Source organism: Acipenser ruthenus, chromosome 1 (assembly GCF_902713425.1).
Source record: "Acipenser ruthenus chromosome 1, fAciRut3.2 maternal haplotype, whole genome shotgun sequence".
Taxonomy (NCBI): Eukaryota; Metazoa; Chordata; class Actinopteri; order Acipenseriformes; family Acipenseridae; genus Acipenser; species Acipenser ruthenus.
The window spans coordinates 105081480-105105889 of record NC_081189.1 but is presented as its reverse complement, the minus strand read 5'-3'; the positions used below and the strand labels follow the sequence as shown (position 1 = coordinate 105105889).

Genomic DNA, 24410 nt, shown 5'->3' with positions numbered 1-24410 from the left:
TCATATTTTCCCATCATTTCTGTTTGTATTCTTTATTGAGATATTTCTTGTGCTGCTTATCATAAAGAACAAGATATTCTGCACTGCTATAATAGCCCTTTAATTTAGGGTAAGGGTCTGAAAATCTGAGACTCCCCCAGTCCCAGAAAAGGAAATGTATGTGTGTGTGAGCTGCAAGTGGCAGGGATTGGAATTGAAACGAACAAGAGCTTGATAAAGTATGTGCACTTTAATAACAAAACAGATGTAATCACACACACACCAATAACTGAATGTGAATTCACAAATTGCAAGACACTGAATAAAGCCCTCCACTTAAACATTAACAGTATCTATCTAAACATTTCCTACTCTAGCTACAAAAGGAACAGTTTCACAGCATGCTCAGACTGAAACTACAGTACATGGAGGGCTTTTAGTTTCAAATAGGTGTTTTTTTTGTTTGTTTTTTTTACAAAAAGTTAAAAAATAATTTGTGGAATAAAATACTTTACATTTCACAGAAGGTTAGCATTTATACCTTTTTTTCTTATTTTACAAAAATATTTACAATTGCTAAAATATTTAACAACAATCCCCATGAAATAACATACAAAAGTGAAATGAACATTAATGTTGTAACGTCAAAGTTTAAAATAAACCAGATAGTAAAATACTTTTTTTGACTGAATCTCCAACCAACCAACAATGACATTTATCCTTTGAACTAAAAAAATAAAAACTGCGGTACACAGATACACACACACACACACCCCCCTTTACTGTAAAGCGTTTGTGTTTGAAAAGCAGTCTGTTGCTTGCATTCAGTCACTGGCTGTTGGTTTTGATATGCTTTTAAGTATAAATCAAAATCATGCAGCTTGTGAAAGTATTGCTTTGAAAGCATGCATATTTACAAATAGTTAAAACTCAGGAGGTGGGCAGCAAAGGTTACAGGTCCTCGTTCACCTCTGTGGTTTCAGTTTTATATCTGGTTTAGAAGAGACCAAATATCCCATTGAATTGATGCTGCAAGCTGCTTGCGCTGCATATGACCCCCCCCCCCCCCGGTCTAACATTCACCCAATAAAACTGCCAGGATTCACTCACAAATCAACTAGTCACCTGCGTGTAGATTTATATTGCTGCTCGACTTTTTCAACTTTTAATGGTGCAAGACTCAAACAACTTCAGAAGATGATGAATTTAGGACTCAATAAAAGTAAATATAACATACAGAGCACCAAGAATGCAGATTGAAAGCTTTACATACAGATCTATTTTTAAATTGTGCCACCATCATGCAAACAGATCATCTATGCCTAATGACTAGTGCATGCTAAAAAAAAATATTTAGTACTTTGTTTAGCCGACAAATATGCAAAGCAGCTGGCATAAATGCTGTTATTTTAATTATTATACAATGCAAATGGTCTCATTTGCATATAAATGGTTTTTTTCTTTTGCTGATTGAATGCTGATAAATGCTGCTTTCCAGTCGAAAGTGACCATTACTGTTTCATCCCTTACCAAAAATGTTACACTGTAAAGTGCCAGATAAGCAGCAATACCCAGACTAAACCCAGAGTCAATGTTATACTTGGATAGAAATAAACCAACCTTCTTTCCCAAATCCTTCCTAAACATGGATGCAAGAACAGCAGGCACTACTTGTGCATTCTCAAAGAAGGCCATTCAGAGTTGATTTAATTATTTGTCTTACTGTCATTTTGTCCTTGGCCTAAAGGAATATTGCACATGGGACTCAAAGGTACTACTACCACTGATCTTCACATTTTATTCAGTTGTATTCATTGTTTCTGCTGATATTGATAGGAAGTGTGGTCTATTGGTTCAACTTAAGGACCAACAGCCAGATAATCCCAGCCCAACCAGTAACTCACTGAAAGTCAAGTCACCCAACTTGTCTATGCTTAAATCCTACCCTGCACTACAACTGGAAGACAATGGATAATGTTACACATTAGTCAGTTTAATAATTACGATATAAATACGGATATCACTTAAAGGGGTTTATTTTATTATTATTTTTTTTTTAGGGTTTTCACACTTTTCATTCATGCTATTGTAATGCAGATACACATTAGAGCAGAAATTTCAGAAATCTGCTGTTATCGTAAACCCTTGTAAGAATATGTTTTTAAAAAGGTTATTATAAATACATGAACCTTTAGAAAAACAATTCAGCTCCAATTATCTGTGTGGACTCCTATTTAAGCTTTACATTCCGTTTCTATAGTTACTGTACTGTAAAATTCCTGTTCCAGAACTGCACAAACACCGATTCTTCCCACATGCACACAGTGCATTATACAAGCTGGGCCCTGCTAAACACCCAAGAAAAATACTGTGCCGCAATAATTCTTACAATTGTAACTACTTGAACACTGTGTTCCAGATTTTAGTGTATACTGCCTTCTGATATGAAATTCACGTCAGAGTAATAATGAGGGTTTACTGTAGGTGTAATCTGTAGTATATTCACAGCGAGAACAAAAAAACAACTACAGAACTGTTTAATCTACATTATAATGCACTTGTCTTTCCATGCAAACTACTTAAGTTAATCAGAACACAGACATATAACAAAATATACAGCAATCTGTAGCCTGTAATAAATCACATACACAAGCTAGAAACATATTCACAGATGGAAATACCAAGATCAGCCTTGGAATATGCCAGTCAAATGTGGTTTACTACTAGACAAGTTTGTACCCAGTACATTTAATTATGGGTGTAACCCAAACACCTGCAGCTGTATGTCATGCATGACGTTTGTAATTTGTGATTTGTTTTTGCACAGTGAAACTGATAAGGTAAGCAAATGCCTTCCTTCACCAGTTACTAGTTTAGAGCCTCAATGTCTCCTCGGTTTTAAAAGCAAGGTCCCTTTGTACTTATGTTTGCTGTCATGTAGAAATTCACAATTGTCACTTTCAGCAACAACCCACAATGGTCTACTTTCTCTCAGAAAAACTGTTTTTCTTTTTGTTTATATAAAAGCTCTGTTTTTCTAAAGATGGGGGGGGGGGCAAGGTTAATTGCATAAATGCCCATTTTTGTCATTAAAGTGTATAAAAATAGCAAACCCAAGTGATTCGCGTTATAAAAAAAAAAAAAAAAAAAAGTTACTTGGCACATTTGAAACACATGGAAGTCACAGATTGGGAAAAAAAAAAGTAAAATATTTTGTAAATAAAACAAAATAGTAATAAAACAAAAACAAAAAAATAACAAACCGAAATTCTACAAGTTAGACAATCACGAGGCATCCCTGGAAATCCAGCCACTCTCGGTGAGAAAGTTCAAAATCCTCTTTTTGAGGACCTTGTCCAGGTAGCTGGGGAGGCGGCTCTTGGCGGGGATGCCCTGGCGCTTCTGCAGGTGGTCCTTGATGATGATGGTTTTGACAGTCTGGTAGCGCATGGGGCTGAGGTTCAGGGAGTTGCAAAGGACCTTCTCCCGGTCAGAGAGCAGTTCGAAGCCAGAGAGGTTCTCAATGGCCCCAAACTCGCCGTCCTTGCCCTCTTCCTTGCCTCCTCCTCCTCCTCCACCACCACCAGCACCGCCCCCGCCACCTCCTCCCCCTGAGGCACCTCCTCGCTTGGAAAGGGCCATCGTCTTGTTCTCCTTTCGCTTCTCCCGCTTGTGTCTGGCTGCCTCGTATTCAGCAGTCTCCTCCAGCTTGTTGATGCCACAGCGCCGGTAACGCTGCAGCTCCCGGATCTTGGCCCGCAGCACGCGTTCCTTGTGCAAGTTCTCAAAGAATTCCTCCAACTGGCGGCAGGCCATGAACTGATAGAGCGGCCGCAGCTTAAGCCTCTGCTCCTTCTCCTCCTTGGTGATCTTGCGCTTGGTCCCCACCGCCGCTGCAATGGGAGTCACGGGAGTCGCTCCGGTTCCCGTCACCGGTTTGTCTTTTTCCTTCTCCTTCTTGTCCCGGCCCAGGAAGGCCGGCACCAGGTTGTAGTCTCGGGCGATGTTCTTGCGCCGCTGCCGCTCCTTCAGCTTGCGCACGTACATGTCGACGTGGGCACGCTTCATCTCGATCTCCACGTCGTCGTCATCATAGTTGACCGAGAGGCCGCTGATCAGCGTCTCCGCGTCCTGGCCGTACTCAATCTCGTAGTCGTCCCGGAGGGGCATGTAGCCCAGCTGCTGCTGCTCTGCGATGGAGATGTCGAGGGGCGGTAGCGGGGTGGTCAAGCTCGGAGAGAGGGGTCCACCGCTCGGGCAGGTGTGGTCTGTCACCCGGTTGGGGATGCTGTCTGGGATGCAGGCTTTGCCCAGGTTGCCGTGGACGTACATGCTGACATAGTGGTCCATCCCCTCCTGAGGAGTGCGGGAGGCCCCCACGTGTGCCGCCATGTCCTCCTGGAAAAATAAAACAATGTTAACCATGTCGGGGTGATGGCAGTGCTACTTTTATCGACTAGGATGTGGATCTTAAAGATGAGCTACGTGTACATTTGTAGGGAATGCACCTTGGAAGTTGTATTTTGAATAGTTTAGGGTGTTATAAAAACGTGCATTTGTTTGTGGTTAAGGGTTTTAAAATGTTTATTTATTTCTTAGCAGACGCCCTTATCCAGCCCTTATCCTAGGGAGCACTGATTTCTGAAATCTTCATAAAAGCAAAGGGGATAAATGATTGATGATTATTTTGTGATTTAAAAAAAAAAGACATCTGAATTCCTGTCCTTATCGCAGCATTAGGCAGGTTACCAGACAGTCTTTATTAAATTCAACAAGGGTCAACATACACAGTTTCACCCAGTATCAACAACTGTGACCCCCACTTGTCCATGTCTGCCTACATGGTTTGTGTATGGAGGCATTATGAATATTGTAAAACACGTGCTTTAATGAACCATCACTATCTGCCGATTTGAGCATCTCTGATGGCATTGTGATCTCTCACCTGGTGCGCGCATGTGTACAAATGGGGTATATATTACTAACTAATAACAAGGATCTTGTTGACAGTGCAGTTTGTTCCCTAACACAGCTCTAGAAACAATTGTTTCCTTTCTTACTGCATTACTCTGAACCAAATAGTAATTATCCTGCAATTTGCAGCAGTAAGCGGTTTTCAATTAAATATTTTGCTGTTAAGGTTCAGGAATCAGGTTTTTATCGGCATTTTAGGAGAAAGCCCATTGCGCGTAACACTATGAAATGTTTACAAAAAAAGTAAAAAATACTTAAGTAACGTATGTCTGAAGTGTCCTCATTCCAAGGAAGTATCCTGCTAATGCAGCTGTCACTTGCAATTAACAACACCAAACGCTGGGATTTCAAACTTGGGTTCTGTGTCTAGAACGATTAACACTTCAGCTGGATGTCAAATCAAATTGTTCTCTACTTAAAATGAAAATGAACAGAGAACATCGTTTTTTTTTTTTTTTTTTTTGACATAACCTCAGTCCTCCGTGCTCCATAACTTTTTTCTAGTATTGTGGTCACTCCCCCTTGGTGTAGTCAGATTTGAACAAGCCCGTTCAACAGTCTTTCATATATAGCCAGGTTTTAAAAAGGTACTACTGTTTGCACTTGTTGACTGATATATACAGTGTACATTTATTCTTTTTTTTTTTTAACCGGGAAAGGTTAGACTTACCCAGTTCCCAAAGCCATACTGCTCGATTGCATCGAGCAGCAACTGCTCTTCCCTGCTGGTCCAGCCTCCCTCCGCTTCTGGACCCCACAGAGTAAAGCGCCCGCCATCCACCAACTGATACCCGTGCCATCGCCGGTGGTTGCCTATTTCGGCTCCTGCAGAGAAGCACTCCGGGCAAAGCTCTATGTCCTGGCACTCGGTACAGCGGAGGCGCAAGTTTGTCACGTCGGCCAGACAATAAACGCAGTACTTCTTACCTAGGTCGGCCATATTGCTGGTGCTTGTTGTTGAGCAGCACACTCCCTCTGGGGGGGGGGCATGCGTACTTGTGTGTCTCCGCTCGGAGAGCGGCGTCTCATTAATATTAATGAGCACGTCCGCATTCGAGGACGTACGCTGCCTGGATAGATGACTGCCCCCGTTTCCTAGGAAACCAAGAGAAACAATAATTGAGTGCTTGTGAGAAAAAAAGTCGACCACACTGATCGAATGGCAGCGTAGGTCACAGCGAGCTCTGTTTATTGTTATAATTATGTTATTGATATGTGCTCAGCACAATATATAATTAAGACGGGAGCAATTGTTTTTATGTAATTAAGTAAAACACTAGACCGTTTTTGCTGAGAGGATTAATAAATGGCAGAATCAGAACAAAACCAACTTAAAAACACCAAGGAGGATGCGGAAGATCACCCTAGTTCAGCACAAGAGGCAAATAAAAGTGCACCAGAAGAGAAAGGAAAAAAAGAATAAGAGAGAAGAGCCCCCATCAGAGCAGGCTGGGAGTGAGGGTGATTCAGAAAGGCCTGGGGAAGCTCAGGAGACACATGAAAGTGGGGAGAAGCAAACAAGCCTGCCAACTAGTGAAGCCTTTGGAGAGGGGGAGAGCGACAAACCCCAACCAGTCATAGGGGAGCCTCTGTCCCGTGAAGACAGCCCTGTTAGAGACCTGGAACAAGGCCCTCCAAAGCTAGAACCAGGGTCCCCAGAGAGACAAGAGAGACTCATAATAACAGAGGAAAGCAAAGATGAAGATGAGCAGGAAGAAGGCCAAACTATAAACCGGGAAGAAATTCTGGCAAAATACAAAACGCTGATGGAAGAGAAGGAACAACTCAATCAACTGAACGTCCGGATTCAGAACAAGTTGGCAGAGTACTTCTGCAGAAAGACAGGGGACGATGCCCGGCACGAGAAGGAGAAGCCGGTGTCTGACCAGGAGCAGCGCTACCTCATATACATGGCCAACATGGAGGAGCTGAAGTGGCAGTATGCCCAGGACTCAGAGGCCTACCAGCTGCAGATAGATGATCTGAAGGATTGCTGTCAGGGCAAGCTGAGCCTGGTTGATGGTGAGTGAAAAGCCTTCATGGCAACAAAGAAGGACATAGCGGTGGCAGCCATGAGCCGCAGGTTGGGGAAGCAGGGCACCCTGAACGTGGTGGAGCAGACCCAAGCTAGCGAGGAGCGCAAAGAGAGCTATCTGATTCAGGTGCGGCTTGCGAACATCAAGCTGAAAAACAAGATTGGCAAGTTCGAGGCTACACTAAGGGAGAAGGAGGAACTGGCGGAGGGGCTGCACCTCATCGACTTCGAGCAGCTGAAGATTGAGAACCAGACCTACAATGAGAAGATCGAGGAGCGCAACGAGGAGCTGCTGAAGCTCCGCAAGAAGATCACCAGCACAGTGCAGGTCCTCACCCACGTGAAGGAGAAGCTCCAGTTCGTGCAGGTGGAGAACGAGCAGAAGGCGGCACAGATCATGTACGTGGAGGCCCTGGATGCCCATAAGAGAGATATCCTCACTAAGACCAAGCAGGCCCGAGATGGCTTACACATGGACAACCTCAAACTACGGCAGAGGTGCAGGCTGCTGGGTAAAGATGACCTGCTCCGGGACTTTGAGGACAAAGTGGACACCTCAGAGGCTCGAAATGTTGACGCTGAAATGCAGTGGTGCAAAGAAAAAAATCGAGCAAGCCAAACCTTCACAGCAGTATATCTAAGATATAGACACAGCCTTACTTTCACATTTCCACCAAAGTTCCATAAAAGTTGGCATCTTGGTACTTGGCATTGCAATTTTCTTTTTACCAACCCTTTAAACAGTATGTTTTTTTTGTTTTTGTTTGTGTGAATCATCTATTGTGTCCATTCTTATTAAACTTGTAAGTTTAAGTTGAGAATAAAATTCCAGAACAAAATCTTTTAAGCACAATTACACAAATCATCCACAAGGTGGCACCATATGCAAAGTAAAAATCCTAAACAGAAAATATCACATTAAGACGGGGATATTTTCCACAACATACATATATAAAATGGGTGCAATAAACAGACAATGGTAATTACTAAAATTTTTAGCAGGGATTTTGATTGTGGTTGGCAAGAGTAATATGCACAAATGTTCCATTCCTGATAGTAAATCAGCCTAATTTCAACTACATGTTTATGAGCATGGGTATGAAATGGAAAATCCCTATAGAAAAATCTCTTTTGGGGCACTTTCAGTGGAATGATAGATAGTATTGTTAGGATAAGTTAACCGTATTTATAGAACAAATCCCATAATAAAATACTATATTATTCCCCAGAAAAGCTGCAATCTCCCCCACAACTGTACAGTAGTGCAAATAATTAAGACCCTGCCTTCGAGCCTCCCTCCCATTTATTTTTATACAACTAAGGGGTGATTTGGTCATCCTGTACCCCGCCAGGATATGACACAATAGTGTTTTTTTGGTTTTTTTCAGATAATTTCACAGCATTGAGTAATCACCCTGAATTGCACCAAACATCATATGTGCTTATTCCAAGATTATGCTTAAAGATGTGGTTGAAGCGAGCCCGGTGGAATCCATGGCAAGGTCAAATGCACTGTAGAAGTCAGCAGGGTTTACAGTAATTTAATTGAAGGTCTCTTAAAACACTCAATTTCTCATTTTGCAGTATACAGTAAACCCGCTTGTTATTAGCACCACAGAGAAATGCTCTGGAGAGAACATAACGAGAGTCAATGGGAATAATATCACTTTGGCTGATATCACAGTCTAGTTAATATTAAACAGGATAGCATTTAATAATAAAGTAGCATGGTACAGTATACAGAACACTGTAATGTGCATGTTTACAGCTTTCTAATGTGTTCATTGTATTATTACAGTATGTTACATTAAAGCAGGCCGTACTGATTAAAAATGATTAAAATTTGATGCACACCATTGTAATCAATTAAACTGTACTACGGTTCCACAACCAAACAGGTATATTTATTGCATCAACACTTCAATACTGTGTTGCAATGTTTTTTTTGCCAAATTTTTGGTTAAGTCCTGATAAAGTCAACTATGCTTACTGTCTGTTTTTTGCTAGACAATGTACCTGGAAAAAGACACATGGGTTGCCAGCTCCTGTCATGTATCTGGGAGTGATACAAGTACATTTCTAGTGAGTTTCACTTTCTGCCTGGTACCTCCTTACATGTTTTGGTTTGACTAACATTTTGTTTTATAGCCCACCAAACAACACATTATATAGCATAATATAGCAGCTGGCTCTTTGAGCTAATATATATATATATATATATATATATATATATATATATATATATATATATATATATATATATATATATATATATATACTTAATTACTGAATGCAGGTACCCACATGTGATTTTGTAAATTATATATCAGAAGAGAAGTACTGTTCTGAGTAATAAAGTTTTTTGTTTTTTTTTAATGGAAAATTGTTATTACTTTAATACAGTATTGAATTATCACAAAAGAACGTACATTTTAATAATCCATTCTCCAGATGTTTACAATAAAAAATGCTTGACATATTATATTGGATGTGGAAAATCAGTATAGGAGATTAAGCAAATATACATACAAATAATCTGTCCACGATTTTGGCTTTTCAAATCTATTTAGCTGCAAATCTTTCATTGAAGGATAGTCTGAACAATTTAAGAGTGGAGTAAAAGGTTAGAAACTATGCCCCTTCATTTCTTCTCTTGTGTCTTCATCTTATTATTCATAAATTGTTCATCAAGGAATTGAATACGATCCTTAACCCATCTATGGTTGGGGTTGGCACAAATCTTTATGCCTCCTTTCAAGACAAATCTGAAAGAAAAATAAAGAACAGACTAACAGGTCGTTTTTGAAAGTGTGCCAAAAATGTTTTTTTTTTTTAATGGATCCCTGCCTGGTTTTGCGCTTGTCTGGTGTTCATATATTTATTCTTATGTTATTCAAGCATACACTCCCTTTTAAATTCTCTTTTTAATAGGGTCAAAATATAATGTTGTAATGTAAAAGTATGAATTTAGATTTGCCACTGATCATCTTTTTTGAATAATAAGAGGATCTCTCAATGGAAGGTACAATGCCAACTTAAAGCATGGTTTATAAGTTAATACATGATGTGTACAGTGTCTCTTATTGTGCAGTTTGGGCAAGAGGACTGCGAAGCGAAGCTACCCTTCTGTGATTTAAAAATGGTTAATTCATTGATATTTAAAGCTGATTCATGGCTATTTTCTTTCAATATTTCTAGCAAAACGTGCAAAAATACAAACAGAACTTCCTATAGAAACATAAGTGTTAATGGCTAGGGACCTTTGTATGAAAGTTGTATACAACAATTCCCTTTCTTTACATTTTCATTTTCATTTATAGACAGAAGTGCTCATGCTATACTCACATCAATCCAGGCATGGAACAGTCTGATCGAGTCTCCGTATAGTAATTTAAATATTTTCTTGGAATTTGTCTTGGAGCGTGGGAAAAACAGCACTGAGTTGGCCGGTTGGCACCCACTGTAAGTAAGAGACAGTAATACTGCTATAGAATTACAACAACAAGTAGTTTGCCGGAGCCGACAGGGTTATACATAAAAAATATAAAAAGTCTTATATTATCAGAGAATAAAAAAACCTGTTGGAGAAAGCAAGTGTTCTGGATTAAGATTCTGGTGGCTCCAAACATCTACATGACTAATTTCCAAATGGGACCATCTGTCTATCTTGACGTGTGCTCACTGATTTTGAGTCACCCAACATGAATTTGATATCTTAATCCGGAAAGGAAGAATGAACCCAATGTAAAGCCTGTTTCTGCCCCAGCTGACGACAGGAACCTGCACGCAATAAGTACAATGCAACATAAAAATAATAATATTAAAAACCTCTTACACTGGCCATGTGTCTGTGACAGAAGGGCTGCGAATAGAAGAGCAGCGATGACCACAAATGTAGACTTCATCTTCATCGGTGGTTAATTCAGTCTCGATTTCTTCTCAAGAGGTTCTTCTGAAGTTCTGAGTTCTGAGTTCTCCTAAGTCTGGTCCACCACTTATAGGATCAGCCAGGGGTGGGTGGGTGAGTTCATAAAGTAAGATATTTCCTTTACGTTTCACCCAGAAGCTGAGGTCATGGTGAAAAACAACAAACAACTACAACTCACACAGTGGAATCTAAAACATAAAATGTAACAATGTGGGTCTTTGGCAGGAAATGATATGCTAAGTGATTGTGTGCATCTAGGTCTCTTCGGACCTTAAAATAGATAGATGGGTAGATATCATATAGGTCACGCCATCTTAGCTTGATACTGTGGTTAACAGCCTTTTTAAATGTATTTATTTATTTTTAACTATGGCTAATACATTTCTGTTTGAATGTGGTCTATTCTCACACTTTGTTAAAGGTATTTATTTTTTTTAGAAGTCTGGTGTTCATTAAACCTTTCTATACTGATGTAAAAAAAATCCAACAACAGTCCAGGACAGTGATGTCAATATCAACATTTATTAATGTATGACTTTAAACTGGCTGTATAAAAATATCCAAAAAAAAAATCCTTTCTCCTAATTTGCTAATGTTTTCAAATAAAATGTTCATTATAGTAAAAATGAGAGAGTCTACAGAATTTGGAAAACTAACTGTGTTATGCAAAGCAGACAAGTCATGAAGTCGTGCATTTTGTATCTCGTCTCTTTAGACCAGGGGTCTCCAATCCTGGTCCTGGAGGGCAGGTGACCCTCCTGGTTTTTGTTCTAACTGTACACTAAATTAATTAATTGGACCAATTAAGTTCCTAATAAGCACTTAATTGGTCCAATTAAGTAATTTAAAACCAGGCCCAGCAATGGAGATCCCTGCTTTAGACTAGGGGTGGGCAATTCCGGTTCTGGAGGGCTGGTGTCCCTCCTGGTTTTTGTACCCTAAATTACTTAATTGGACCAATTAAGTGCTTATTAGAAGCTTAATTGATCAGTTGGAACAAGCACCAGCAGGGACACCGGCCCTCCAGGACCAGAATTGCCCACCCCTGCTTTAGACCTTAAAATATCTTGTGGTTTTCTCTAACCCAAGGCTTCCCAACCCTGGTCCCGGGGAATCCCATATGTCTGCTGGTTTTCATTCCAACTGAGCTCTCAGTTACTTAACTATACCCTTAATTGATTGTTCTCAGCTCCTAAAAAGTTGCAGAGTTCAAGTTACTTATAAAATGTTAAAGCTAACTTGAAATCTGCAACTGTTTACGAGCTGAAAACAAATAAAAAGGTCAAATTAAGCAAATTATTAGTTAAATTAAGGGTTTAGCTCAGTTGGAATGAAAACCAGAAGACACAGGGGGTCCCCAGAACCAGGGTTGGGAAGACCTGCTCTAAACCTTCCTCTCCAGATGAATATCTGGGGGTATATCTGTCACAGCAGCCTTACTAATCACTAGTGTAGTGTGTTTCTCTTCTGAAACTGAAATATATGATATATCACTGTCATTGATGATTTGGAAATTATGAAAGCCTGAGAACTGATTGGATTATAGTCGCAGACAAAAGTATGGGTACCCTACACTTATTAGACCATAATTAAATGTAGTAGATTAAGGACAAGCATTTAGTAAAATTGAACCACTTTTTAATAAATCAAAAAAGGAAGATGCACAATTCTGAGTAATTTAACAAATAATCTTTATCAAAATACAAACTTTCATTTAAAGTATTTGTTCATGACAAAAGTATTTGTATCTTTCTTTAACTCCTTGGATGTTAAATCATGGATTTTTTTTTTGCTGTTCTGACAATTCTCCTACCTCCTGTACCTGGAACTTTCTTTGGACGTCCACTTCTTTCAAGTATTTCAATTGAATTTGTTCTATGGTACTTCTTGATTATTTCTGATTGTGGATTTTGGTGTTCCATATTTGTTGTAGTCTACATCGAGTGCTTTTCTCAAACGTGAATCCAACTCCTTTGACTTGCCCAAGGGTGGTCCACTCCACTCCTGGTCTTTGTTCCAACCCTGTTCTAAATTGTTTAATTGAACAAATTAAACCTCCCACCAGACCCTGAAGTACCAGTAGTTAATTATATCATTCTAGCTGTTAAATCTAAAGTGGAATGGACCTCCAGGACCATGTTTGGACACCCATGGTCATGACCATCATCTGCTGCACTGCCAAAGCGTTTTTCTACAACAGATGTTGGAAATACTTACATAGTTTTCTGGCTATTGACTTTATACTGCAGCTTAATTATTAAGTAATGGTTTTCAATCAATTAATATATTTAATTAGTTCCATTACATTTTTACAGACTTTTAATATAAAGGTGCTAGCTAATACGTTTGTACAAATATGTGAAATTATATATTTTTTACAAAGATCATTTTTAATCATTTTAGTCATCATATTAAATAGTGGCTAATGTTCACTAAAGGCATTTATGTATTTTTTTTTTATTTTTTAAATTATGTTATATTATATACATGGTGCCAATACTTTTGTCTTTGGCTGTATTTCAACAAAATACTTGCAATAACAAGTTGTATGTAGCACCGACCATTTCAAAGTTGTTGAGGTTTGCAAGAGGAAGCTTGTAAGAGCTGGTGTATCTGTTGTAGGTTGTGGGGACATAAACAGCTTATTTAGAAGATGGCCCAGACAGAAATCAAATAAGCAGCAGAACACAAGCCACACAATATATATATATATATATATATATATATATATATATATATATATATATATATATATATATATATATATATATACACAAAAAACAAAACAAACAACACAATTAACAATAAAAATAGTAAAGGAAAAGTAAGCTTTTGCCTCAAGTCCAGTGGTAAGCAAAGGAACCCCAGGTCCATTCCTCTTTATTGCAGAGGTTCTTCCTGGATTTCAAATGCTCCTGTCACATAAGAATCTATGCCATGGCTGTCAGCTTTGCCAATGCACATTTGCAGCTAGCTGGTGCAGTGGTATCCATTGAACTACTTGTTTGGTACGAGATTAAATATAATGGTGAACCTCCTCTTGATTACCTGGTGTTTAAATCGGCCCATGAAAATATCCTAGACTTTTATCCACTGACTAAATATATTTATTTTTCATAATGGAGCAAACCCTTTTAATATTTTTCATCAATTGAAAATACTGTATAGAATTACGAAATCTGGAAAAAAAAAAAACAAAAGCAAACAATTTTGCCCAAATCACAAGAGATTTAGCAGAAAGACATTTCCAAATTAAAAAGTAGATTCAAGTTTTAGCCCAGTATGGTAAAAAAAAAAAAAAAAAAAAAAAAGTTTGTAGTGTAGTGTAGTTTATTTTTCTATTATTTTAATAAATTAACAAAGTGTAAATGTCAAACTGATAGACAAAACAAACAATATATTCATGTTTGAATTATATTAAAAATCGGCAGAAGCCTTAATACCTACTTCATCACTATCATCACTAAAACAACCGAGTAAGGGGGGGAAAGAGGGATGCATTGGAGGTGTAATCTGTGTGTTAATGTTTTCTGAGTGAAGAGCAGAAATCTTAACAGACATCAGTGGATTAGCATAAAACAGAATGTGGCTGTTAAAACAAGACACCATACAAATGAATAATTACAGCTTTATTTAATAAACCGTATTTACATTTCAAGTGAAAGATACATTTCCAGTCCCTACATTTTTTATCACTTCCTCATGAACTAAAATAGATCCCTTGGTTATTTGGTATTTATTTTTATATATATATTATATATATATATATATATATATATATATATATATATATATATATATATATATATATATATATATATATATATATATATATATTATACACATATACATATACATACACACACACACACACACATACATACACAGTGCCTTGCAAAAGTATTCAGACCCCTGACCAATTCTCTCATATTACTGAATTACAAATGGTACATTGAAATTTCGTTCTGTTTGATATTTTATTTTAAAACACTGAAACTCAAAATCAATTATTGTAAGGTGACATTGGTTTTATGTTGGGAAATATTTTTAAGAAAAATAAAAAACTGAAATATCTTGCTTGCATAATATTCAACCCCTGTGCTGTGGAAGCTCCCAGTGTACACCGATGAAAGAAACTGCCCTAACGAGGACACAATTACCTTACCATTGGCCTCCACCTGTAAACCATTAAAGTTGCTGTCACATTTTCTGGATAAAAACCCCACTGTTGAAGGATCATTGGTCAGGCTGTGAATCTGAAGGAAAATGAAGACCAAAGAGCAAAGAGCATTCTACAGAAGTTAGAGATAAAGTAATACAAATGCATAGATTAGGGAAAGGGTACAAAATAATACCCAAGTGTTTGGATATCCCAGTGAGCACAGCTGGATCAATCAGGAAGTGGAAGCTGCATCACACCACCCAGGCACTGCCAAGAAAAGGCCATCCCTCAAAACTCAGCGCTCAAACTTGTGAGAGAAGCCACAGAGAGGCCAACAATCACTTTGAAGGAGCTACAGTGTTCAGTGGCTGGGAGTGGAGTAATGGTGCACCAATCAACCATATCAAGAGCTCTGCATAACACTGGCCTGTATGGGAGGGTGGCAAGAAAGAAGTTGTTACTCAAAAAGTACCATCTGAAAGCACGTCTGGAGTTTGCCAGAAAGCATGAGAGTGACCCAGCTGCGATGTGGGAAAAGGTTTTGTGGTCAGATGAGACCAAGATAGAGCTTTTTGGCCAAAACTTAAAGCGCTATGTGTGGCGCAAACCTAACACTGCCCATGCCTCAAGACACACCATCCCTACAGTGAAGTATGGTGGTGGCAGCATCATGCTGAGGGGATGTTTCTCATCAGCAGGGACTGGGCATCTTGTTAAAATTGAAGGAAGAATGGATGGAGCAAAATAGATGGAAATACTGCAAGTGAACCTGCTTCAGTCCGCTAAAAAACTGAAGCTTGGGAGGAAATTCACCTTTCAGCAGGACAATGATCCCAAGCACAAGGCCAAAGCAACATTGGAGTGGCTCAAGAACAAAAAGGTGAATGTCCTACAGTGGCCCAGTCAAAGTCCTGATCTCAATCCCATTGAGAATCTGTGGCACTATTTGAAAATTGCGGTCCACAAGCATCGTCCAACCAACCTGAACAACCTGGAGCAAATCTGCCAAGAAGAATGGGCCCAAATCACTCCGACACTGTGTGCAAAGCTGGTACATACTTACCCCAAAAGACTTAAAGCTGTTATTGCAGCGAAAGGTGGCTCTACCAAATATTAATGTGTGGGGGTTGAATACTTATGCAAGCAAGATATTTCAGTTTTTTATTTTTCTTAAAAATATTTCCCAACATAAAACCAATGTCACCTTACAATAATTGATTTTGAGTTTCAGTGTTTTAAAATAAAATATCAAACAGAACGAAATTTCAATGTACCATTTGTAATTCAGTAATATGAGAGAATTGGTCAGGGGTCTGAATACTTTTGCAAGGCACTGTATGTATGTATGTATGTATGTATGTATGTATGTATGTATGTATGTATGTATGTATGTATATGTATATGTATATGTATATGTATATGTATATATATATATATATATATATATATATATATATATATATATATATATATATATATATATATATATATATATATTCCACAGATAAAACAAACTACTCATATGTATTGTACTGCATCGTTCAACCCTGTCATTTCAAACATTATTTAACATCCATTAATTGAAGGCTAGGCAAGCAGAAATAATAAGACCAGCACAGTTGCATCAATTAAATGAAGATTAATTTGTCCAACATTGAATATAAGCCTCTGAAAGATTGTTGTTTTAGGCTGAGATCTGTATTGACATAACATGCAAAATAAATCTCACTGTTTTTTTTTTTTAAACTAATTGCACATAACATATGATAAAAAATATTGACCAACATGATCTATATTTTTCTCCAGTGCTTGATATCTGCAAGAAAGTAAAACATGTAAATGTGGAATGAATGCTTCATTCAAACATCATAAAACACAATAAAAACAGTTAAGATCACACCTATGGAGACATGATGTTTTGTTTATACTACAAATACAAAAAATCAGGTTTCTTGAAAGGCATTAAAAGAGCATATTCCAGTATGGTCATGAAACATAGGCACTTACTGTCCTCAAACCAAACCAAATCATTTTCCATCAACATTAAAACCATATACTTTTAGCACCCACTGAATTTCAAAAACTCGCGCAGTTACACATCAAGTGGGGACAAAACATAAGTCTAAAGAGTGTCACATGTTTAAAAAATAATATGGGCAGGGGGAAGGGTGACACACACACCAAAAAAAACATCTGTGGAACAATTACGGAGCACACATTATGCAGAAAGCATGATTCATTGGGTCTGCTTTAACCAGCATTGCTTGTAGAAAATATATTTCAAACTAGTCGTACCCTATCTCAGCGTTGAACATTAAAAGCTGCAATTGACTCTGTAGAGTATTATACATGGACACGAATGAGTAACAGAACATTGTTTTACATGATATACAGGCTGCCTTTCCATCCGGTTTGTAATGAGCCAGAAAGCCACAAATTAACAAATGCGTACCTTTATGAGGTTGCTGTAGTGCAGATAGTCAACAGATACTACTAACATGACACAAAAGTTCTTTACCGTGGCCCCTGTTTAAACAAGTAAAAGCCATCAGATTCCAAATAAACTGACTGACAAACTTAATTTTATAGTATTTTATTTGATGCTCTGACCGAAGACTTTGTTTGAAGCCCAATCAGCCTGTGGAATGTAAAAATTCTCAATTGCATTTAAGAATGCCAGGGGATCATGACAGTTGTCTTTCCCAACTTGTGAAACATGTACAGTAAATTCTTCAGCTATGCTGTCAAATGGGTGTACTGGGTCATAACCATTTTAAATTGAGCACATAATGAACTCTTACCTTATATATATATATATATATATATATATATATATATATATATATATATATATATATATATATATATATATATATTTATCGCACACACACACACACAAACATAAATGAACCCGTTTTATATCACCTCACTTAATATCATACCCTGTTTATTATCACAATTTTTCAAAAACCACTCGCCATGCACCATAGCTTCTTTGAGAAATTACCTCTCAATATCATCTTACAAACCCGCTTATTGTCACGTTTTGTGTAGCCTATTAAATGCTAAGTAATCACAGGAGGATATAATTAATTTCCAACACAACTAACAACCAATAATCATCTCGGCTGATAAACTTACATTTTGTGCAGTATGTCAAATGCTGCGTGGGCGGTCTTAACGGGATACAGCGGAGTTACAAAACACCAACGTCACCAAATTTTTCCTTCTTTAACATAGTCTTATACAAATGCACACAAACAAACCACCAAGTGCAACTCCTAATTGATAGCTCTCATCAGTCAATGAGAGTCAGTTTTTTAGATAATGACACAAACTGTTGTTCCAGTTAATGATACAAAATGTATTTGGCCTGTAGTAAACTATATGCATTTGTTTAAATGTAAAGAACGACTAAATGTACAGCATTAAAACACTGCTCTTTAATTCACCGTTAGTTTTCGTTCTCTTTTTTTCCCCCCTCGCACTCGTAATGTGCTGTCATAGGCAAACCTGAAACCTGGTTTATCATGACCCAGTTTACATCACAAATTAAAGCGGGTTCATCTGTATGTATGTGTGTGTGTGTGTTTTAAATATAATATATATATATATATATATATATATATATATATATATATATATATATATATATATATATATATATAGTAGCGTTCTCGGTTAATGCAGGCAGGTGCATCACACAGGGCGAGGCAATCCACACACAGGCGGAGGGTGGGCATGAACCCGGGAACTCTCGCAATAAAGCATAGCGTCGATACCGCTGTACAAAAGAGCCGGCTCCTTTGCAATAAATATATATATTACACACACACACATCTACTGAACCTCTCTGCCAGTATATTGCACTTCATCAGTAGCAAAACACCAGTCATTCACCAGTAGGTGCAGCTACACAGGGAGATTTCATGACTGCACTATTAAATACCGTAATCTCTTTTAAGTTAGCAGAGACTCTACACAAATCATATACAACATTATATGTTACAAAACAAATCTACAATATGCCAAATGACCAGAACAGTAAATAATAAAAGAAAACAACATTTAGCATTGATCCAATAGAAGTAGTATGAAATTGTCTTTAGCTATCAATCACAACAAAAGCATAATTACCAGTAGCAGAACAAAAAGTGCAAAGAGAAATGCAGCAAATACAGTTTTAAAGCATTTTAAGTTTCTGAAATAACCTTGCTTATCCTTTGTAGTTATTATTCAGTTTACCACTTTGGGGTTAAGACTTCAAATGCACATTTCCAGGATCAAATTGGAATGGTGTAAAATACATTCAAGTTCATTTAATACACAAGTCAGGCCACTGTGCAGCCATTTTTCAGTCAATTACTGTATAGTAAACAAACTAGTACTTGAGCAATACAGAAACAAAATTCTTAACAAATTATATTATAACAAAATGCCCAAAGAACAAGGCAGTTCATTGGGGAACTAGTACCTGTGGCTAATATGTGAGGATATGTTTAAGAAAATAAAAAAATTTCCCATTGTACCCAAGGTGTTTGTACTGGATAAGATACTGGATAATATTTTTAAGGCTTTAGTCCTTGGTTTAATTTCCTCTAAAGGTCTGGTTAAGGTGACTCCAGTGTGAAGACTAGGGAACAAGCTCTCTGGACGGAGGTTTTTCACAGTTTACAATGCATACATCTACTGGTGGTGCAGGGCCTGACCTTTCTCCTTATTTCGCGAGAGTGTATATCACAGAAAATGTCTGCGTGTGTCTCAGTGTTTCAGTACAGGACTCACACGCTCCTGTTCTCGGTTGTCTTTCTGCAATGCCAAAAGTACCTGAGAAAAACAAACAAAAAAATTACAACCATATAAAAGCATTGCCTTATGTGGGTGGGTGCTTAAACACTAGGGAACATTTCAGAGACCAATAGTGGTTTAAGTGTTGTGAAGGAAAACAAATATTTGATCTCAAAGCAGCTGTACAAGCAGGATATCGTTTTCACATAGAAAGGGTACATTTCCCGATTGGCTGATTAAATTATTATGTACTGGCACTGGTCTGGCAAGGTAAACATTCAAACCACATAATTGTAAAAGGAAAAAAAAAAAGTTACTGGGTAGCATCAACTGTATTATTGCTCTGTGTACTAATAAATAAATAAATAAATAAATAAATAAATAAATAAATAAATCTCAAGGTACCTGAGCCCATTTCTTGTTTCTGCTTTGCATCTGGATAGCAGCGATGGTCGTGAACAGTTCCTCAGCAGGGATGTCCTCCGGTAGTTTCGTCAGGAACTGGGCATTGTGGATGAAGTCCATTTTGGTCAAAATGTCCTCATAAAGCTTCAAGATGCCTAGGGCTGTGCGAAATAGAAACTCATCCCCATCTCTGCAAAAAACATCCCAGACACGGCAGGCCAGGTCCAGGGGTAATGACTTGCTGTACAGTGTGAAAATCCTGCATAAAACAAGAAATTGCTAAGAAATTAGCATCTGGTGCCACGGAATCTGAAATTCCAGCAAGTTAAACATTATTGTACAAGTAGAATCTCTCTGCCATTCGTTTTCATTTTTACAATTCCAAATCTTCTTAGCCTGCAATATAACAGAGGGGAGGCAAGACTGACCTTGTTAAAATCAGGACCTTCATCATGGAAAGACCAAGTGCAATCACAACTATAAAATCCTCTTGGATCTTATCCACTCAGAAGACTTTGTTGATGTACCCTGCAGCTATCGCTTAATTATTGAGTATGTACAGTAAAGGTTATAAACCACATCTCTGTAATTTTACTGACGACATGATCATGGGTCATTCCATGCCAACTCAACCAGTGCCGTTGCCTGTCCGTCTCAGATTTTCCTAGAAAAATTCACCTGGGGGTTTTCAGACACGCAGAGTTCAGAAATGATAGCCATTATTTTTTTTTTTTTTAATGTCCCCTTCGACCTGTGACCTTGCAAAGGTCAACCTAAAGTGAGAAAGAGACCTTGACGAGAAAAATTACCCTGGTGCAATTTAGATGCTACCATCAAGTGTAGCACCTCATTCTACTCGTATTGAATAGGGCTTTTCAGAAAAAAATACTAGCAGCACCCTACTCACTTCTGACAAACTACCAAGACAAGGGGTAACTGATGAGTTTTATTCAAACTTCAGCCTAACCCTTTACCCTGTAGAGGATGTGGGTCCTAAAATGTAAGTATTGCTGTAAGAACCTTAGGAACCAGTCTTCCAAATATTGTGAAAAACATTTGGTTTCAAGTCCCACCACTGGTCATTAAACCCCCTTGCAATTAGAATTTTTGCTGTTTGTATCAAGTTTAGGCCGTAATAATTTGCGTGGAGGGACTCCAAACAATCACCCAAAGATATGTTTGGATAGATGTTAATGAGATCTACAAGCATCAAGCAAAATATGTTGGTATCCGGGGATTTTGAATTTTTGAAGTCGCATTTGTCATGCATTCAAGCATTGCTTATGGCCACTTTAGTGATGTTAAAGTACCACATAGTTCTATCCAAACTGGCTATTTCTTCAATTGTGCATTCTCTGAGGATTGATCTAGAGAAAAAGTAACAATGTGGGCTTCCACTTGCACTAGCTTTTTATAAGTTTTGGTGCCTACCTAGGGGGATTATTGATTGACTGAACAATCATTTGTGAAAAAACCATTTGCTGCATTCTTATGCTAGCCAATCAGTCAATTTCAGGCACAACTGAAAGTCTTTGGTTTAGGAGGTCTTCGATGACAGAGACAGGTGTGTTTAAAACGGTGCTGTAAACAGGGAAGCTTTTTTGTTTGTTTGTTTGTTTAAGAAAAAACATTAATTTTGTTTTAAAAACACAACTAAAGTAAGGTTTTGTAGTTTCAAATGTGTCACTGTAACAAAGAAGTCCCATGCAAGTTCATAACCCCTCAGCTCTAAGCTAGTGCCAGTGGAAGCCCACATTGTTGAAGAAATAGCCAATTTGGATAGAACTACGTGGCACTTTAGCCTCACCAAAGTGTCCATGAGCAATGCTTGAATGCATGACAAATGCAACTTCAAAAATCCAAAATCCCCGGATACCATAATAATTTTGCTTGATGCTTGTAGATCTCATCTACATCTATCGAAACATATCAGGGTGATTTTTCTGGTAAAGGTCCCTTTCTCACTTTAGGTTGACCTTTGGAAGGTCACAGGTCGATGGGGACATTTATAAAAAAAAAAAAAGGCTATCATTTCTGAACTCAGCATGTCAGAAAACCCCCTAGGTGAATTTTTCTAGGAAAATGTCCCTTTTCTGGTGGAGTTGGCATGGAATGACCCTCTTCTAAAACTGTACAACCAAAGCTTCTGACAGTAAGCATGTCAAACAACCACAAGGTGTCAGTAACAACATGTGCAAAATTTGTTTATTTTAATCTACAAAACAGTGGTTCCCAACCCCGGTCCTGGGGCCCCACTGTGCCTGCTGGTTTTCATTCCATGAGCTCTCAATTACTTAACTAGACCCTTAAACTGAACTGATAATTTGCTTAATTCAACCTTTTTTTTTAATGTTCAGCTCAAACGGCTGCAGAGTTCAAATTACTTGTGAAATGTTATAGCTAACTTGAAATATGCAACTCTTAAGAGCTGAAAACAAATTAAAAAGGTCTAAGTCTTTAAATGTGAAAGCAATTGTTTGAAGCAACAAATAATTCTAATTTGCATTGCCAGTTTCTCCTGTTACGTCACTCTGCAGCACAGTGTGGTCACATAGCTTCAGTAGTCACACCATACCTGCAGACACTGTAAAGCTTTGACTGAGGGTAGCCTAATCTTCTTCTAATGTCTATGATTTCCCTCTAGTTAACAATGGTTGTTTTCCCCTTTAGTAAACTACTTGAAGCCCCTTGTTAAATGGGATACTCTGAATACAACATTACTTTATTTTGTTCCACATGACAAAATAATCACAGCAAACACCTGGAAATACAAACAAAACTTTAAGAAATAAGAAACAGCTTAACTTACCAGTCGATTAAGTAAATATCTGGAGTTAAGTTATTTTTCTTAAAATGTTCAAACAACTTTGGTAGATTTTCTTCAAAAAACACGTCAAAAGCTGCAAAATATGTCAACATCTGGAAAAAAAAAATAAAAAAAATGGTTTTTAGATATCTGGATGAGCGGTGAATTAATTCACTCAGCCTGTCCTTGTACAATTCAACACATCTGAAAACTTCTAATTAAATATCATTTTTCTTGACCACAGAGAGAGGAATATATTGAAATACACCCAAACTGAATACTCACAAGGCTATGGTCCACTCGAAAGAATGCCATCTGGCAAGGTTTATTCAAAAGGTTGGCAAAAGCGATGAAGGCATCAGCAGTATCCAGGTTAAGGATCAACACGGCCGCAATGAAGGACATTCCCTGCACCTAGATAGGTAACAGTTATAAAAAACACTGAATTTGACACTCACAATTTTCTATCAATGGTCATCTTATATAAAACACAAATGTGAATGTTGCAGACAGTTCTATTTGTATTTTAGCATAAATATTTTTCATAAAGAAAATACTTACATAGCCCACGTCAGGTCTGTAACAGGTGTAAGCCCCCAATATACTGTGCAGCATGTCATGGTAAGGACCTCCCTTTAACAGAAAAAGGCAAAAATAAATATTTTTTTGGAAAACATATGCATATCATAGTCCAGCAGTCATTTTTTTTATTCTTCAGAATTATATATATATTTTTTTATGGTTGCATTGGTTACACTAAGAGAATACTTCAGTTGGACCATCAATGATGAACTAAACAAAGTAGGACATAAAGAACAGATTACCACAATTGTATGTTAAATCACTTTAAATTCACACACATGTAACATAAGTATCACTAAAAACCTAAGTAAGCATAAAGACAAGTGCAGTTATTTCATAAATACAAAATAGTTTAGCAGCCTACCTTTTGGAAAATACAGAGATTTGGAAATGTTCGTGAAATGTCTAATTTTATATGTTCCAGACTCGCTTCTTTGTCTGCTAAGGATATTCCAGTGTCTAAAAAGAAACAAATATATTTTATTTAAATACTTTTCATCTTTTAACTCAGGAAGGGCTTAAACTGGTACCAGGTCAAATAAACTCAGAAAGGTTCACTACTATAAAGCATACTTCACGTGATATATACTGTAATAAGGGATACTATGAACCCATTTATTATTATTTTTTTTATTTAATAAATCGCCAATTATTTTATTATTCTGTCCTCTGAAGCGTGTACCGTCAGCCGACAGCGTTTTTTTTTTTTTTCACACTGTAGACTCACCGTGCAGCCACCTCAGAGCTACAA

The 24410-nt window shown here is 37.7% G+C and overlaps 4 protein-coding genes across 8 annotated transcripts in view; 2 read left to right on the top strand and 2 right to left on the bottom strand.

Annotated features, from left to right (window-relative positions):
* Positions 1-210: 210 nt before the first annotated feature.
* On the bottom strand, positions 211-5938 carry LOC117420919 (transcriptional adapter 2-beta). The gene is made up of 2 exons (XM_034034679.3): positions 5624-5938; positions 211-4377 (listed from the first exon to the last, which is right to left on the bottom strand). Exons 1-2 carry the CDS (start codon positions 5891-5893, stop codon positions 3265-3267), a joined length of 1383 nt encoding a protein of 460 aa, XP_033890570.3. The 5' UTR covers positions 5894-5938; the 3' UTR covers positions 211-3264.
* Positions 5939-6302: 364 nt separating this feature from the next.
* LOC117421225 (uncharacterized) lies at positions 6303-6983 on the top strand. Its single transcript, XM_034906976.2, has one exon. The coding sequence runs from the start codon at positions 6303-6305 to the stop codon at positions 6981-6983; it is 681 nt and encodes a 226-aa protein (XP_034762867.2).
* Positions 6984-6992: 9 nt separating this feature from the next.
* Positions 6993-7760, top strand: LOC117973560 (coiled-coil domain-containing protein 96-like). Its single transcript, XM_034926432.2, has one exon. The coding sequence runs from the start codon at positions 6993-6995 to the stop codon at positions 7758-7760; it is 768 nt and encodes a 255-aa protein (XP_034782323.2).
* Positions 7761-18715: 10955 nt separating this feature from the next.
* LOC117421496 (TBC1 domain family member 14-like) overlaps positions 18716-24410 on the bottom strand; it is a 78491-nt gene continuing 72796 nt past the window's right edge. For 3 of the 5 annotated variants that reach the window (XM_059033107.1, XM_059033087.1, XM_059033098.1), the window contains 6 exons: positions 24024-24118; positions 23639-23710; positions 23363-23491; positions 23081-23190; positions 20272-20530; positions 18716-19905 (listed from right to left, as the gene is read on the bottom strand). In XM_059033107.1, the coding sequence (XP_058889090.1) occupies positions 19840-19905; positions 20272-20530; positions 23081-23190; positions 23363-23491; positions 23639-23710; positions 24024-24118 (731 nt within the window). In that variant the 3' untranslated portion in view covers positions 18716-19839. The remainder of the gene's footprint in view (positions 19906-20271; positions 20531-23080; positions 23191-23362; positions 23492-23638; positions 23711-24023; positions 24119-24410) is intronic. The other 2 variants (XM_034035987.3, XM_034035988.3) reach the window with 1 other exon arrangement.